This window comes from Mixophyes fleayi, chromosome 3 (assembly GCF_038048845.1).
Source record: "Mixophyes fleayi isolate aMixFle1 chromosome 3, aMixFle1.hap1, whole genome shotgun sequence".
Classification (NCBI taxonomy): domain Eukaryota; kingdom Metazoa; phylum Chordata; class Amphibia; order Anura; family Limnodynastidae; genus Mixophyes; species Mixophyes fleayi.
Window position 1 is genome coordinate 41,631,438 of NC_134404.1, and position 18,646 is coordinate 41,650,083.

Below are 18,646 nucleotides of genomic sequence, written 5' to 3' on the forward strand. Positions count from 1 at the left end.
CGCCGTAATGTTTTCAAGGCACCCCTCTAAAATAATCACAGAGCAGTCCCGTTTTATAAGTAGTTGGGTCAGGAGAGAAACACTTATTTAGTTATATGCAAAGATACACATAAATCCAAGGGAAAATAATATTTTTATATATTTTTTTCAATTATAATAAGAATAAAGAATAATTTACAGCTAACTCACTCTGTGCCCCTGCATCATCATCCTCACACACTCTGTGCCCCTGCATGATCATCCACACACATTGTGCCCTTGCATCATCATCCTCACACTCTGTGCCCCTGTTAGGAACTCCCAAGTCAGTACAGTGAAACTCGGGAACTACTCTGAAGGCCAGGTGTTCGCTGGAGCCCCTAGTGGTGGGGACAGACTGGGCTGCGGGCCGACCGAGGGTCGAGTAACGTATACTGACTTAAAGGAGTTCCCAGGAGTGGAGTGATTGGTGGACTGTAGTATAAGAGAATCCTAGGTCAAAAGGTCACAGGCACAGATGCAATATCCAAGGGCAAGCGAAGGGTCAAACTCACAGGCAGAGAAGCAAAATCCGAATTCCAGGCAAAAGGTCAAGGTCAGAAGAGAAGGGTCACAGGTCCAATAACAAGCAGAGGTCAAAACACGGGTAGTCAAATCCAAGGTAGCAGGAACCAAAAATGGATAGCACAAGCAGGCAGCAGAACTGAGGACAGAACGCTATAACCGGCAGTGAGGCTGCAGACCTCACTGCCCTAAATACCACAAGCCACCAATCAGAGCCTAGCTCTGAGTCTCACACAGCCCCCATGATAATTACATTAATCAGCCCACAGGCTGTGTTAAATTGCGCGCATGCGTCCGGCCACTAGTACCGCCGGGAAGCAGCGCTAGATTATCAGCGTCGGACTGTTGCCTTGGCAACGGCCGACCAGGAAGTGGAAATGACGTCCCGGTCGTCAAGGTGATGGCCGGTACGCTAGCAGAACCGGGAGACGAGCCGCTGCGGCTCGTAACAGCCCCTACATCATCATCCACACACACTGTGCCCCTGCATCACCATCCACACAAACTCTGTGCCCCTGCATCATCATCCACACACTCTGTGCCCCAGCATCATCATCCTCACACTCTGTGCCCCTGCATCACAATCCACACACACTCTGTGCCCCTGCATCATCATCTACACACTCTGTGCCCCTGCATCATCATCCACACACACTGTGACCCTACATCACCATCCACACACACTCTGTGCCCCTGCATCATCATCCACACACTCTGTGCCCCAGCATCATCATCCTCACACTCTGTGCCCCTGCATCACAATCCACACACACTCTGTGCCCCTGCATCATCATCCACACATACTGTGCCCCTGCATCACCATCCACACACACTCTGTGCCCCTGCATCATCATCCACACACTCTGTGCCCCTGCATCATCATCCACACACACTGTGCCCCTGCATCACCATCCACACACACTCTGTGCCCCTGCATTATCATCCACACACTCTGTGTCCCTGCATTATCATCCACACACTCTGTGCCCCTGCATCATCATCCACACACACTCTGTGCCCCTGCATCATCATCCACACACTCTGTGCCCCTGCATCATCATCCACACACTCTGTGCCCCTGCATCATCATCCACACACTCTGTGCCCTTGCATCATCATCCACACACTCTGTGCCCCTGCATCATCATCCACACACTCTGTGCCCCTGCATCATCATCCACACACTCTGTGCCCCTGCATCATCATCCACACACTCTGTGCCCCTGCATCATCATCCACACATACTCTGTGCCCCTGCATCATCATCCACACACACTGTGTGCCCCTGCATCATCATCCACACACTCTGTGCCCCTGCATCATCATCCACACACTCTGTGCCCCTGCATCATCATCCACACACTCTGTGCCCCTGCATCATCATCCACACACTCTGTGCCCCTGCATCATCATCCACACACTCTGTGCCTCTGCATCATCATCCACACACTCTGTGCCCCTGCATCACCATCCACACACACTCTGTGCACCTGCATCATCATCCACACACTCTGTGCCCTTGCATCATCATCCACACACTCTGTGCCCTTGTATCATCATCCACACACTCTCTGTGCCCCTGCATCATCATCCACACACACTGTGCCCCTGCATCACCATCCACACACACTCTGTGCCCCTGCATCATCATCCACACACTCTGTGCCCCTGCATCATCATCCACACACTCTGTGCCCCTGCATCATCATCCACACACTCTGTGCCCCTGCATCATCATCCACACACTCTGTGCCCCTGCATCATCATCCACACACTCTGTGCCCTTGCATCATCATCCACAAACTCTGTGCCCCTGCATCATCATCCACACACTCTGTGCCCCTGCATCATCATCCACACACTCTGTGCCCCTGCATCATCATCCACACACTCTGTGCCCCTGCATCATCATCCACACATACTCTGTGCCCCTGCATCATCATCCACACACACTGTGTGCCCCTGCATCATCATCCACACACTCTGTGCCCCTGCATCATCATTCACACACACTGTGCCTCTGCATCATCATCCACACACTCTGTGCCCCTGCATCATCATCCACACACTCTGTGCAACTGCATCATCATCCACACATACTCTGTGCCCCTGCATCATCATCCACACACACTGTGTGCCCCTGCATCATCATCCACACACTCTGTGCCCCTGCATCATCAACCACACACTCTGTGCCCCTGCATCATCATTCACACACACTGTGCCTCTGCATCATCATCCACACACTCTGTGCCCCTGCATCATCATCCACACACTCTGTGCCCCTGCATCATCATCCACACACTCTGTGCCCCTGCATCATCATCCACACACTCTGTGCCCCTGCATCATCATCCACACACTCTGTGCCCCTGCATCATCATCCACACACACTCTACGCCAATGCATCATCATTCACACACACTGTGCCCCTGCAACATCATCCACACACTCTCTGCCCCTGCATCATCATCCACACACTCTGTGCCTCTGCATCATCATCCACACACTCTGTGCCCCTGCATCATCATCCACACACACTGTGACCCTGCATCACCATCCACACACACTCTGTGCCCCTGCATCATCATCCACACACTCTGTGCCCCAGCATCATCATCCTCACACTCTGTGCCCCTGCATCACAATCCACACACACTCTGTGCCCCTGCATCATCATCCACACACACTGTGCCCCTGCATCACCATCCACACACACTCTGTGCCCCTGCATCATCATCCACACACTCTGTGCCCCTGCATCATCATCCACACACACTGTGCCTCTGCATCACCATCCACACACACTCTGTGCCCCTGCATTATCATCCACACACTCTGTGCCCCTGCATTATCATCCACACACTCTGTGCCCCTGCATCATCATCCACACACACTCTGTGCCCCTGCATCATCATCCACACACTCTGTGCCCCTGCATCATCATCCACACACTCTGTGCCCTTGCATCATCATCCACACACTCTGTGCCCCTGCATCATCATCCACACACTCTGTGCCCCTGCATCATCATCCACACACTCTGTGCCCCTGCATCATCATCCACACACTCTGTGCCCCTGCATCATCATCCACACACTCTGTGCCCCTGCATCATCATCCACACATACTCTGTGCCCCTGCATCATCATCCACACACACTGTGTGCCCCTGCATCATCATCCACACACTCTGTGCCCCTGCATCATCATCCACACACTCTGTGCCCCTGCATCATCATCCACACACTCTGTGCCCCTGCATCATCATCCACACACTCTGTGCCATGCATCATCATCCACACACTCTGTGCCTCTGAATCATCATCCACACACTCTGTGCCCCTGCATCACCATCCACACACACTCTGTGCACCTGCATCATCATCCACACACTCTGTGCCCTTGCATCATCATCCACACACTCTGTGCCCTTGCATCATCATCCACACACTCTCTGTGCCCCTGCATCATCATCCACACACACTGCGCCCCTGCATCACCATCCACACACACTCTGTGCCCCTGCATCATCATCCACACACTCTGTGCCCCTGCATCATCATCCACACACTCTGTGCCCCTGCATCATCATCCACACACTCTGTGCCCCTGCATCATCATCCACACACTCTGTGCCCCTGCATCATCATCCACACACTCTGTGCCCTTGCATCATCATCCACACACTCTGTGCCCCTGCATCATCATCCACACACTCTGTGCCCCTGCATCATCATCCACACACTCTGTGCCCCTGCATCATCATCCACACACTCTGTGACCCTGCATCACCATCCATACACACTCTGTGCCCCTGCATCATCATCCACACACTCTGTGCCCCTGCATCATCATCCACACACACTGTGCCCCTGCATCACCATCCACACACACACTCTGTGCCCCTGCATCATCATCCACACACTCTGTGCCCCTGCATCATCATCCACACACTGCCCCTGCATCACCATCCACACACACTCTGTGCCCCTGAATTATCATCCACACACTCTGTGCCCCTGCATTATCATCCACACACTCTGTGCCCCTGCATCATCATCCACACACACTCTGTGCCCCTGCATCATCATCCACACACTCTGTGCCCCTGCATCATCATCCACACACTCTGTGCCCCTGCATCATCATCCACACACTCTGTGCCCTTGCATCATCATCCACACACTCTGTGCCCCTGCATCATCATCCACACACTCTGTGCCCCTGCATCATCATCCACACACTCTGTGCCCCTGCATCATCATCCACACACTCTGTGCCCCTGCATCATCCACACATACTCTGTGCCCCTGCATCATCATCCACACACACTGTGTGCCCCTGCATCATCATCCACACACTCTGTGCCCCTGCATCATCATCCACACACTCTGTGCCCCTGCATCATCATCCACACACTGTGCCCCTGCATCATCATCCACACAATCTGTGCTCCTGCATCATCATCCACACACTCTGTGCCTCTGCATCATCATCCACACACTCTGTGCCCCTGCATCACCATCCACACACACTCTGTGCACCTGCATCATCATCCACACACTCTGTGCCCTTGCATCATCATCCACACACTCTGTGCCCTTGCATCATCATCCACACACTCTCTGTGCCCCTGCATCATCATCCACACACACTGTGCCCCTGCATCACCATCCACACACACTCTGTGCCCCTGCATCATCATCCACACACTCTGTGCCCCTGCATCATCATCCACACACTCTGTGCCCCTGCATCATCATCCACACACTCTGTGCCCCTGCATCATCATCTACACACTCTGTGCCCCTGCATCATCATCCACACACTCTGTGCCCCTGCATCATCATCCACACACTCTGTGCCCTTGCATCATAATCCACACACTCTGTGCCCCTGCATCATCATCCACACACTCTGTGCCCCTGCATCATCATCCACACACTCTGTGCCCCTGCATCATCATCCACACACTCTGTGCCCCTGCATCATCATCCACACATACTCTGTGCCCCTGCATTATCATCCACACACACTGTGTGCCCCTGCATCATCATGCACATACTCTGTGCCCCTGCATCATCATCCACACACTCTGTGCCCCTGCATCATCATCCACACACTCTGTGCCCCTGCATCATCATCCACACACTCTGTGCCCCTGCATCATCATCCACACACACTCTACGCCAATGCATCATCATCCACACACACTGTGCCCCTGCAACATCATCCACACACTCTGTGCCCCTGCATCATCATCCACACACTCTGTGCCTCTGCATCATCATCCACACACTCTGTGCCCCTGCATCATCATCCACACACTCTGTGCCCCTGCATCACCATCCATACACACTCTGTGCCCCTGCATCATCATCCACACACTCTGTGCCCCTGCATCATTATCCACACACTATGTGCCCCTGCATCATCATCCACACACTCTGTGCCCCTGCATCATCATCCACACACTCTGTGCCCCTGCCTCATCATCCACACACTCTGTGCCCCTGCATCATCATCCACATACTCTGTGCCCCTGCAGCATCATCCACACATACTCTGTGCCCCTGCATCACCATCCACACACACTGTGCCCCTGCATCACCATCCACACACACTCTGTGCCCCTGCATCATCATCCACACACTCTGTGCCCCTGCAACATTATCCACACACTCTGTGCCCCTGCATCATCATCCACACACTCTGTGCCCCAGCATCATCATCCACACACTTTGTGCCCCTTCATCATCATCCACACACACACTCTGTGGCCCTGCATCATCATCCACACAATCTGTTCCCCTGCATCATCATCCACACACTCTGTGCCCCTGCATCATCATCCACACACACTGTGCCCCTGCATCACCATCCACACACTCTGTGCCCCTGCATGATCATCCACACACACTGTGCCCCTGCATCATCATCCACACAATCTGTGCTCCTGCATCATCATCCACACACTCTGTGACCCTGCATCACCATCCATACACACTCTGTGCCCCTGCATCATCATCCACACACTCTTTGCCTCACCATCATCATCCTCACACTCTGTGCCCCTGCATCACAATCCACACACACTCTGTGCCCCTGCATCATCATCCACACACACTGTGCCACTGCATCACCATCCACACACACTCTGTGCCCCTGCATCATCATCCACACACTCTGTGCCCCTGCATCATCATCCACACACTGCCCCTGCATCACCATCCACACACACTCTGTGCCCCTGCATTATCATCCACACACTCTGTGCCCCTGCATTATCATCCACACACTCTGTGCCCCTGCATCATCATCCACACACACTCTGTGCCCCTGCATCATCATCCACACACTCTGTGCCCTTGCATCATCATCCACACACTCTGTGCCCCTGCATCATCATCCACACACTCTGTGCCCCTGCATCATCATCCACACATACTCTGTGCCCCTGCATCATCATCCACACACACTGTGTGCCCCTGCATCATCATCCACACACTCTGTGCCCCTGCATCATCATCCACACACTCTGTGCCCCTGCATCATCATCCACACACTCTGTGCCCCTGCATCATCATCCACACACTGTGCCCCTGCATCATCATCCACACAATCTGTGCTCCTGCATCATCATCCACACACTCTGTGCCTCTGCATCATCATCCACACACTCTGTGCCCCTGCATCACCATCCACACACACTCTGTGCACCTGCATCATCATCCACACACTCTGTGCCCTTGCATCATCATCCACACACTCTGTGCCCTTGCATCATCATCCACACACTCTCTGTGCCCCTGCATCATCATCCACACACACTGTGCCCCTGCATCACCATCCACACACACTCTGTGCCCCTGCATCATCATCCACACACTCTGTGCCCCTGCATCATCATCCACACACTCTGTGCCCCTGCATCATCATCCACACACTCTGTGCCCCTGCATCATCATCCACACACTCTGTGCCCCTGCATCATCATCCACACATACTCTGTGCCCCTGCATTATCATCCACACACACTGTGTGCCCCTGCATCATCATGCACATACTCTGTGCCCCTGCATCATCATCCACACACTCTGTGCCCCTGCATCATCATCCACACATACTCTGTGCCCCTGCATCATCATCCACACACACTGTGTGCCCCTGCATCATCATCCACACACTCTGTGCCCCTGCATCATCATCCACACACTCTGTGCCCCTGCATCATCATCCACACACTCTGTGCCCCTGCATCATCATCCACACACTCTGTGCCCCTGCATCATCATCCACACACACTCTACGCCAATGCATCATCATCCACACACACTGTGCCCCTGCAACATCATCCACACACTCTGTGCCCCTGCATCATCATCCACACACACTCTGTGCCTCTGCATCATCATACACACACTCTGTGCCCCTGCATCATCATCCACACACTCTGTGCCCCTGCATCATCATCCACACACTATGTGCCCCTGCATCATCATCCACACACTCTGTGCCCCTGCATCATCATCCACACACTCTGTGCCCCTGCCTCATCATCCACACACTCTGTGCCCCTGCATCATCATCCACATACTCTGTGCCCCTGCAGCATCATCCACACATACTCTGTGCCCCTGCATCACCATCCACACACACTGTGCCCCTGCATCACCATCCACACACACTCTGTGCCCCTGCATCATCATCCACACACTCTGTGCCCCAGCATCATCATCAACACACTTTGTGCCCCTTCATCATCATCCACACACACTCTGTGGCCCTGCATCATCATCCAAACAATCTGTTCCCCTGCATCATCATCCACACACTCTGTGCCCCTGCATCATCATCCACACACACTGTGCCCCTGCATCACCATCCACACACTCTGTGCCCCTGCATGATCATCCACACACATTGTGCCCCTGCATCACCATCCACACACACTCTGTGCCCCTGCATCATCATCCTCACACTCTGTGCCCCTGCATCATCATCCACACACTCTGTGCCCCTGCATCATCATCCACACACTCTGTGCCCCTGCATCATCATCCATACATACTCTGTGCCCCTGCATCATCATCCACACACTCTGTGCCCCTGCATCATCATCCACACACTCTGTGCCCTTGCATCATCATCCACACACTCTCTGCCCCTGCATCATCATCCACACACTCTGTGCCCCTGCAACATCATCCACACATACTCTGTGCCCCTGCATCATCATCCACACACTCTGTGCCCCTGCATCATCATCCACACACACTCTGCGCCAATGCATCATCATCCACACACACTGTACCCCTGCAACATCATCCACACACGCTGTTCCCCTGCAAAATCCTCCACACACTCTGCGCCCCTGCAACATCATCCACACACACTGCGCCCCTGCAACATCATCCACACACTCTATTCCCCTGCAGCATCATCCACACACTCTGTGCCCTTGCATCATCATCCACACAGTCTGTGCCCCTGCATCATTATCCACACATTCTGTGCCCCTGCATCATCATCCACACTATATGTGCTTTTCTGCATCATCCAAACTCTCTGTGCCCCTCAAGATACACACTCTCTGTACCCCTCTGTATCCACACTCTCTGTGCCCCCCTGCATCATCATCCACACACTCTGTGCCCCTGCATCATCATTCACACACTCTGCGCCCCTGCAACATCATACACACAGTCTGTGCCAATGCATCATCATCCACACACTCTGTGCCCCCCTGCATCATCATCCACACACTCTGTGCCCCTGCATCATCATCTACACACTCTGTGCCCCTGTATCATCATCCACACACACACACACACACACACACACACACACACACACACACACACACACACACTCTGTGCCCCTGCATCATCTTTACACACTGTGCCCCTGCATCCTCATCCACACCCTCTGTGCCCCTGCATCATCATCCACACACTCTGCGCCCCTGCAACATCATTCACACACACTGTGCCTCTGCATCACCATCCACACACACTGTGCCCCTGCATCACCATCCACACACACTCTGTGCCCCTGCATCATCATCCACACACTCTGTGCCCCTGCATCATTATCCACACACTCTGTGCCCCTGCATCATCATCCACACACTCTGTGCCCCAGCATCATCATCCACACACTTTGTGCCCCTTCATCATCATCCACACACACTCTGTGGCCCTGCATCATCATCCACACAATCTGTTCCCCTGCATCATCATCCACACACTCTGTGCCCCTGCATCATCATCCACACACACTGTGCCCCTGCATCACCATCCACACACTCTGTGCCCCTGCATGATCATCCACACACATTGTGCCCCTGCATCACCATCCACACACACTCTGTGCCCCTGCATCATCATCCTCACACTCTGTGCCCCTGCATCATCATCCACACACTCTGTGCCCCTGCATCATCATCCACACACTCTGTGCCCCTGCATCATCATCCACACACTCTGTGCCCCTGCATCATCATCCACATACTCTGTGCCCCTGCATCATCATCCACACACTCTGTGCCCTTGCATCATCATCCACACACTCTCTGCCCCTGCATCATCATCCACACACTCTGTGCCCCTGCAACATCATCCACACATACTCTGTGCCCCTGCATCATCATCCACACACTCTGTGCCCCTACATCATCATCCACACACACTCTGCGCCAATGCATCATCATCCACACACACTGTACCCCTGCAACATCATCCACACACGCTGTTCCCCTGCAAAATCCTCCACACACTCTGCGCCCCTGCAACATCATCCACACACACTGCGCCCCTGCAACATCATCCACACACTCTATTCCCCTGCAGCATCATCCACACACTCTGTGCCCTTGCATCATCATCCACACAGTCTGTGCCCCTGCATCATTATCCACACATTCTGTGCCCCTGCATCATCATCCACACTATATGTGCTTTTCTGCATCATCCAAACTCTCTGTGCCCCTCAAGATACACACTCTCTGTACCCCTCTGTATCCACACTCTCTGTGCCCCCCTGCATCATCATCCACACACTCTGTGCCCCTGCATCATCATTCACACACTCTGCGCCCCTGCAACATCATACACACAGTCTGTGCCAATGCATCATCATCCACACACTCTGTGCCCCCCTGCATCATCATCCACACACTCTGTGCCCCTGCATCATCATCTACACACTCTGTGCCCCTGTATCATCATCCACACACACACACACACACACACACACACACACACACACACACTCTGTGCCCCTGCATCATCTTTACACACTGTGCCCCTGCATCCTCATCCACACCCTCTGTGCCCCTGCATCATCATCCACACACTCTGCGCCCCTGCAACATCATCCACACACGCTGTTCCCCTGCAAAATCCTTTACACACTCTGCGCCCCTGCAACATCATCCACACACTCTGCGCCCCTGCAACATCATCCACATACTCTGTGCCCTTGCATCATCATCCACACACCCTGTGCCCCTCTGCATCATCATCCACACACACTGTGCCCCTGCATCATCATCCACACACACTGTGCCCCTGCAACATCATCCACACACTCTGTGCCCCTGCATCATCATCCACACACACTGTGCCCCTGCATCATCATCCACTCAAACTGTGCCCCTGCATCATCATGCACACACACTGTGCCCCTGCATCATCATCCACACACTCTGTCCCCCTGCATCATCATCCACACACTCTGCGCCCCTGCATCATCATTCACACACTCTGCGCCCCTGCAACATCATCCACACAGTCTGTGCCAATGCATCATCATCCACACACTCTGTGCCCCCCTGCATCATCATCCACACACTCTGTGCCCCTGCATCATCATCCACACACACACTCTGTGCCCCTGCATCATCAGCCACACAGTCTGTGCCCCTGCATCATCATCCACACATTCTGTGCCCCTGCATCATCATCCACACACTCTGTGCCCCTGCATCATCATCCACACATTCTGTGTCCCTGCATCATCATCCACACTATATGTGCCCCTCTGCATCATCCAAACTCTCTGTGCCCCTCTAGATCCACACTCTCTGTACCCCTCTGTATCCACACTCTTTGTGCCCCTCTGCATCCACTCTCTGTGTCCCCTCTGCATCCACTCTCTTTGCCCCCACTGCATCCTCACTCTACTCATTTTGCATCCTAACCCTGCCCCCTACTTCATTCTTTTGCCCCTCCATTGCTGTTTCCTATCACCATTCCCCTCCGTTTCTTTACTTACCATACTTGACCTTCTTTCTTCTATTTCTTCTTTCTTTTCTACTTTCTTCTTACCAATTCGGCGGTAGCCGGAACCCAGTATCCTCTCTCCTGCCGCTTGTCACTGAATGTTGGGCATGATGACATCACACCTGACATTCAATGAGAAGCGAGGACGGAGGGGGATGCTGGGTCCCGGGCGCCATCGGATTGGTAAGTTGTTTTTTTTCGTCCCCTGGCCACGGCACCCCTGCGACAGCGCCGCAGCATCCCTGGGAGCCACGGCGCACACTTTGGGAACCTAAGTAATAAACAACAAATATGCTATCATAGTGGTAAATCTGTAACATTTTCCTATGTTGATTACAACTATAAGTCTGAGTATCCCATTAACTTTACAGGTAAATTTGATAAACAATGTTAAAAATGTGGTCATTTGAATGGCGTAAAGGACATAGGGCCTGATTTATTAAGGACCTTAACTTAAGAAACTTCTTATTTAAGTCTCCTGGACAAAACCATGTTACAATGCAAGGGGTGCAAACTAGTATTCTGTTTTGAATATCAACTTTTAATTTCAGTGTACAAATAAGCTATCAAGTATTTGTGTGCTACATGAAAAAACAGTTAGTATTTAACTTATGTGCAAAGCAGAATACTAATTTGCACCCCTTGCATTGTAACATGGTTTTGTCCAGGAGACTGAAATAAGAAGTTTCTTAAGTTAAGATCCTTAATGAATCAGACCCATAGATATCAATAATAGAGATTGATCATATATCTAAAAAATAATACACAGTAACAGATGATATATTACAGTTCCTATACTGTGTTTTATTAACTTTTCTCATTCTCTACACTTTTCTTACTATCATTTTAATACTTAATAGTCATGCTTTTCTTTTCTTTTTTTATGTATATCAATAAAGATTTCTAATATTTTATATAAAATACCCTAGAGCATTGCAAAGAACATAACCACCACTCTACTTTTTTTTAGTTTGTATCAGCTCAGAATCCACAGACACAGACTGTGGTAATTATTCCTTGCTCTCCAGTAGGGCTTCGCAGTCATCTTTGGACACTGTGAACATTTGCACCAGCCTTGCTACCAGAGACATTAGTTACTACCTCACTTTGCCTAAACACTGTGTAACCTTGCACCAGAAATATCTTCAGTGTTCTATTTTGCAGTCTTAGACTGTCATATACCACATGATTCCTGTGTACCCTGTGCCTTATTCATTATTCCAGCATAACTTCAGAAATTGTGTTTATTTCCTGTCTTCATTTGAACTCAACAATAAATGCCATAAAGTCTAGGGAAAAGCCAAAAACGTTTTGTGTTTATTGTGACAATTGCGTCTCACTGTTTTGGTATCTTTTCTCTAACCTCAGATGGCTAGCAGATTCTGGAGAAAAGAATTCACCTAGGGCGAGAGAAGGCATCACCTACAGTGAATTGAATACACTTTCTCATCTGCAGCCAAAGCTTTTTAATGGTAAAAGCTTTGCATGCAAAAATCCAATTTTTCTCCCATGGGAAGGCAAAAAGTCAGACAATTTAATAAAGGGAAATAAAAAATGTTTCACTTTTGCATGGGGAGAATTATTTCTTCCAATGAAATGGTGGAACTAAATAGCCTATATACAAGGATGCTCCTGTCAAAATAGCCTGGTTCACTCCACGTGATGAACATAACAGAACGCATAAGGGCTATATAGCAATAAATCTCTTTAGGAAGCAACATAATGGTTTTGGTTGGATTGACTCCTCCCTTAGTCACAATTAGTCACAATTATCTGGTGTTTTCTATGATGTTATGGAGTTTCCTAGGATTCCTACACAAGAAACCAAGAAAATAGCTTTGTTTTTTTTTTTAGCTTAAAGCTGTGTCACCCTGACTTTTATATCTCTGCGGTATGCTCTTCAATGAGATTAAATTGAACTGAATGCACTTTCTATCTCTTCACTTAACTATTTATTTGCAAGTTACTGATTTTTTTTTAAGGAGAGACCTACATTGTAAATGTAACCACCTACCTGACAGTGGATGGGTTACATATTGTATAATTTCCCACTGAATGGCTCTGTTTCACTTGCTAAGCGTTTAGGTAAAAGGAAACACCTTGTTTATGCAATATAATTCTTAAATCTGTGCGTCATATACTGTACATTCCTGTATTCTGTTATGGCGGCCCTCATGAAACACATTTTAAATGAGTATTAGGCAGGTCCTATTTTTATGAGCACTTGCAGACCCATGAGGTGGGTGCTAAATGTGGCTATTACCTTTGGCAAAATACACCTAGGTGAGGTGTTTTACTATTGCGATAAATACATATATTAGCAATAGACTGCTGTAATGAAAAACTATGTTGTTTTCCACAGTTACCTTCTTTTTCTGTAGAATATAGCGATTCCTCCTCAGCTGGATAAGCAGGCCCACATTGCTGAGGTACCTCCTGGTCTTCTATTTTATTGTCACATATATATTTGTCATCCGTCACTACATCCTGTCTGTTGTCATCTTTCCTTACTGAGTTACTAGTAATGCTCTCAGTTAACACCTCCGTTAATACTTCTAAAGTACGAGAAGTATGTTTCAGTCCGTTCCCTTCTTTTGCCTCGGTGGAATTTTCTGCTTCTTCTCCAATTTTATGGAACGTCTTCAACTCTTCCAGAACTAAGTCAAACTGAGCCTTCATCTCAAACTCCATAGTTCCTAAAGACAGTGGTGTGCCTACGCTGGAACCATCAGTGTTGACTTTGGTAACTTCTTCAACTTTTATTTCATTTACACACTCACATTCCTGCTTTGTATTTAGATTCAAAGTGCACATAGTATTTGTAAACGAAGACACGTTGCTGAGATGTACATTTTCACTCAATGTGTGTAATTCAATCTGTTGGGTTTTGTCTACACCAACCATATTTTCTAAAGGGTCTTTAGCATTTTTTATACCTGTATCACAGACAAAGGTGATGCAATTGTCGGTCTTGAGAAAAATGTCACAGTTTATTTCTTTGTTTATATTGTTGCTGAGCTCTTCCTGGTCTACGTTATACTCTGTGACTGATGTGTAAGGGTGATTGATGTACTGATAATTTGCAATAGGACATTTTGATTTGCACTCTTTTGGTTGACTTTTCATTGCAGCAGTGTTGTCAAGTGTGGCTCTGCTTTTGTAAAACACATGTTCATCGCGGAAGGAACAATAGGTTTCCTTGGGATTATTGCTTTCCATTTCCCCCAAACACAGATCTAAACAGACTTTTTTAAAAGTTTCAGTGACAGACAACTGTTTTGGACACATTGACGTCCGATGAGCATCTATAGCCTTTCCAAAGCTATCTTTTTCAGAATGTTGTGTGTCAACAGTATTTTGATAGTGTGAAGGAAAACAGAAGCCTTGCTTATTAAATACAGTTGTATAGTCCAAATAAGCACTTCCAGTTCTTTTGTTTATATTTTCTGTGCTAAGCAAAACCTCCACGTCTGTGTGTTCCAGTTTTATGCCATTATGTTTGAATGAGAACATGAATGATTTGCAAGACATTTCATGGGAAGATTCTATTTTGGAAGTGCTTTGTAAGCCATTGGCGTGAACACATAAGAAGTCATTTTTAGCCTTTCCAAGTAATGAAGCTGCAAGTGTTGAAAAGTTGATGTTCGAAAGGAAATGTTGCTTTTCAAGCTTGCTCGGGTAATTGAGTAGCGCTGAAAAGGTTTCTTCTGTTGACAGAAATGGCTCACCGTTATTGCCAAAATGAAAATTTTCCTTGTCAATACAAGGTAAAGACAGATCCGGTTTTTGTAAACCGTTCCATTTTGGAGGGCTTGTTAATATGTTTGCAGAAATGGCAGTTTCATCTGGAGTCGTGCTTTTCTTACCAGCCACCCAATTTAAACATTTTCGCCCTTGTGGCTCACCTGGCTCTATGCAATTAGCAGCTTTAAAAACAACAGTTGAAGCTGGTATGAGAGGATGCAATGACAGCATGACATGCAGATTAATATCACTGTCAGTGTTGTTTGTCAGACAAAGGCTTTCATCACAGTCAACCTGAATTTTACAAAGTCTTTTCTGTTGGAAACTACCGCCTGGCACAGAATAATCAACAGAGCTGTCAGTTTGAGAAATGTAAGTGCCCCTAACGTCCTCCAGTCTATCACCAAATGAAAAACATGATAGAACCAAGTCCTTTAGCACTGACCTTATGCTGCATCCTCCATCGCACATTTTACAGCCGTCTCCAGAAATGTTATATTTTTGTTGAGTATTAAAATAGTTTAATGTAGATATAATGGGATTTTTTTCCATATAAGCTTCTATTTCAGGACAGAGTATTACAAACCCGCAGTGATCCACAGTTTCTGCTGTAGCGTTACTGGGATTTCTAAACCAGGAGAAACACTTATTTGAAATACCCAGGTTTGTTGTTTTACCAAGGTCCATGAATGGTTCAGTAACATCAGTACATGTATTTATATTTAAAGCTATTTTTATCCTCTTCCCTCTAGCTTCTAACAGATCCACTGTTCGCTTTCTCTTACAATGCTTTTGATTTTCTATTTTGCGAGCTGTCTTTTCTTTACTGTCCCATATAATTTTTTGTATATGGCAATTAGCAGACTTCTTATTGGCTTCATATAAAGATTGTCGTACCCCTTTGTCTGTTAGAGTAAATAGGAAGCTAGGGAACTTTGTTGGGGCAAGTTTTTGTTTATTCATAGTGGTTACATCAGAAAAAGGCACTATGTCAGTGGAATAAACTGAATTGTATGCAGCTGCAATATCATTTTCCCAAATTAGGTCACATTGAGAGAGTATCATTTTTTCCACTGATAACTCAACAACATTCAATATCAGAGCTGAGTGTTCATTTGTGGTCATTGTCGGAAAACGTTCTGCATCTCTAAAACGGTGCTTGTTCCTGATTCTTACTTCAGCATTAGATGTTGTTCCACACTCAGAGAACATGACAAAGTGAGGGGAGAGCGCGTCCATCAGCCCGTGTCTTTCTTCTTTTATAGTTTCAGCAATAATTTCTGCTGACGTTCCCCTGTCTGTTCCCACCAGTAATTGCTGATACTGCTGTGCCCCCATACATTTTCTCTGCTCATGCCATATGTAATCCACTGAATTTGAGTGTTGCCCTCTGTGCATGTCACTTGCCATATGTCAGAGGTTCCTAATGCATTTTAAAGTTAAAGAAAGGCTGTGGAAATAAAATTGTGGTTTCTTTTTAAACTGATAAATTAGCAGATCTTTTTGCATTTTTGTCTACATAACAGCTAACAAATTCATTTTGGGTTGAACAAAGAGAATATCTGTTTTAGGTTGAATACAGAATAGCTAAAATTCAGTTGTTAATAACTAGTTTAGTTTGTTCTAACAAAATGTAACTATCTGACATAAAGTTCTCAATAAATCATTTTTAATTAATTGCCATTTTAATCAACCTGCCAGTGTCCCCATCTTGTAGGCCGTGAGTGATTGACTTTTTCATGAAATAAATTGTCTCAATTACAACTTGTATTATTTCCAATGTACACTAAGGTCTGGTCCACGCACTCATCATCTCCCGCCTCGATTATTGTAACCTTCTCCACACTGGCCTCCCCCACTCCCCCCTCCCCCCCTCCGCTCTATACTCAATGCGGCTGCAAGACTCATCTTCCTCTCACGCCGCTCCTCCTCGGCCTCCCCCCCTCTGCCTCTCCTTACACTGGCTCCCCTTCCTCTACAGAATTCTCTTCAAACTCCTCACCACCACTTACAAGGCTCTCTCCCAGTCTACTGCCCCTTATATCTCTAAACTCTCCATTCACACTCCTGCCCGCTCCCTGTGCTCGGCCAATGACCGCCGCCTCTCCTTCACTCTGATCACCTCTTCCCACTTCAGAATCCAAGACTTTTCCCGTGCGGCCCCCCTTCACTGGAACGGCCTCCCTCGTTCCATCCGTCTCTCTCCTACTCTGTGCTCCTTCAAACATGCGCTCAAAACTCACCTCTTCCTTAAAGCCTACCAACCATCCACTTAACCCCTCATCTCCTCCTCTCATTCTCCCCTCTCTCCCCTCTCTCCACTTGCCTCAACTGGCTCCTCTTTTGCCTTGTCTAATAAACTGTTGATAAATAATGCATATCTTTAAATTAAAATATTTGTAACATCAATTATAAGGCTAGGATATAAAAAATACTTGATAGGGACCCAGATAAATTAATTTATCCTTTCTTTCATCATCCCCATTGTAAAGCGCTAGGAAATTTGCTGGCGCTTTATAAATAAATGTTGATGATGATATATCTACTGTTACAAAAGGGTTAGCTTACCTATAACCAGCATCTACTGTAGTCCAGGTGCTCTGATCCTTTGTCATCCAAGGTCCAGAATATGTCAGTGAATCAGATTTTGCATTCAAGGTTTAACTATGAACAAACATATTTCCGTTAAATGACTTATGTCTACAAAGTACGTTATTGATAATAAATTAGAAAAAGAAAATGCAGAACATACAAAATATAAATTTTTAAATATGTTTAAAAATTAGTTTATTTGGTAGTACACAGGTAAAGATAAACATGGAAGCCTACTCTAAGTAACATATCCAGACCCAAAACTCTATTTACACATATTAAGAGCACTGCAAACCCATTGCATTATCCTCCATACCCCCAAGTCAATCTGTACAACAAGTGTTCGCGAGGGGTAGGAAAGAAGTGGTGGGCTAATGGAAAATATAATGTGTTTGTCCTTATTTGCTTCACTGTACATGTAAAACTTCTGGTCTCTGGCCTAAGGCGATAATGTGAAAAGCTTTGCTAATAATTATAGAA

The 18,646-nt window shown here is 47.9% G+C and overlaps 1 protein-coding gene across 1 annotated transcript in view; it reads right to left on the reverse strand.

Moving 5' to 3' along the window:
* Window positions 1-18,219, reverse strand: part of RAD51AP2 (RAD51 associated protein 2) — a 33,040-nt gene extending 14,821 nt beyond the window's left edge. The window contains exons 1-2 of the mRNA XM_075201400.1: window positions 18,143-18,219; window positions 14,197-17,024 (exon numbers count right to left, since the gene is read on the reverse strand). Of these exons, the coding sequence (XP_075057501.1) occupies window positions 14,197-16,984 (2,788 nt within the window). The 5' untranslated portion in view covers window positions 16,985-17,024; window positions 18,143-18,219. The remainder of the gene's footprint in view (window positions 1-14,196; window positions 17,025-18,142) is intronic.
* Between the last annotated feature and the right edge of the window lie 427 nt (window positions 18,220-18,646).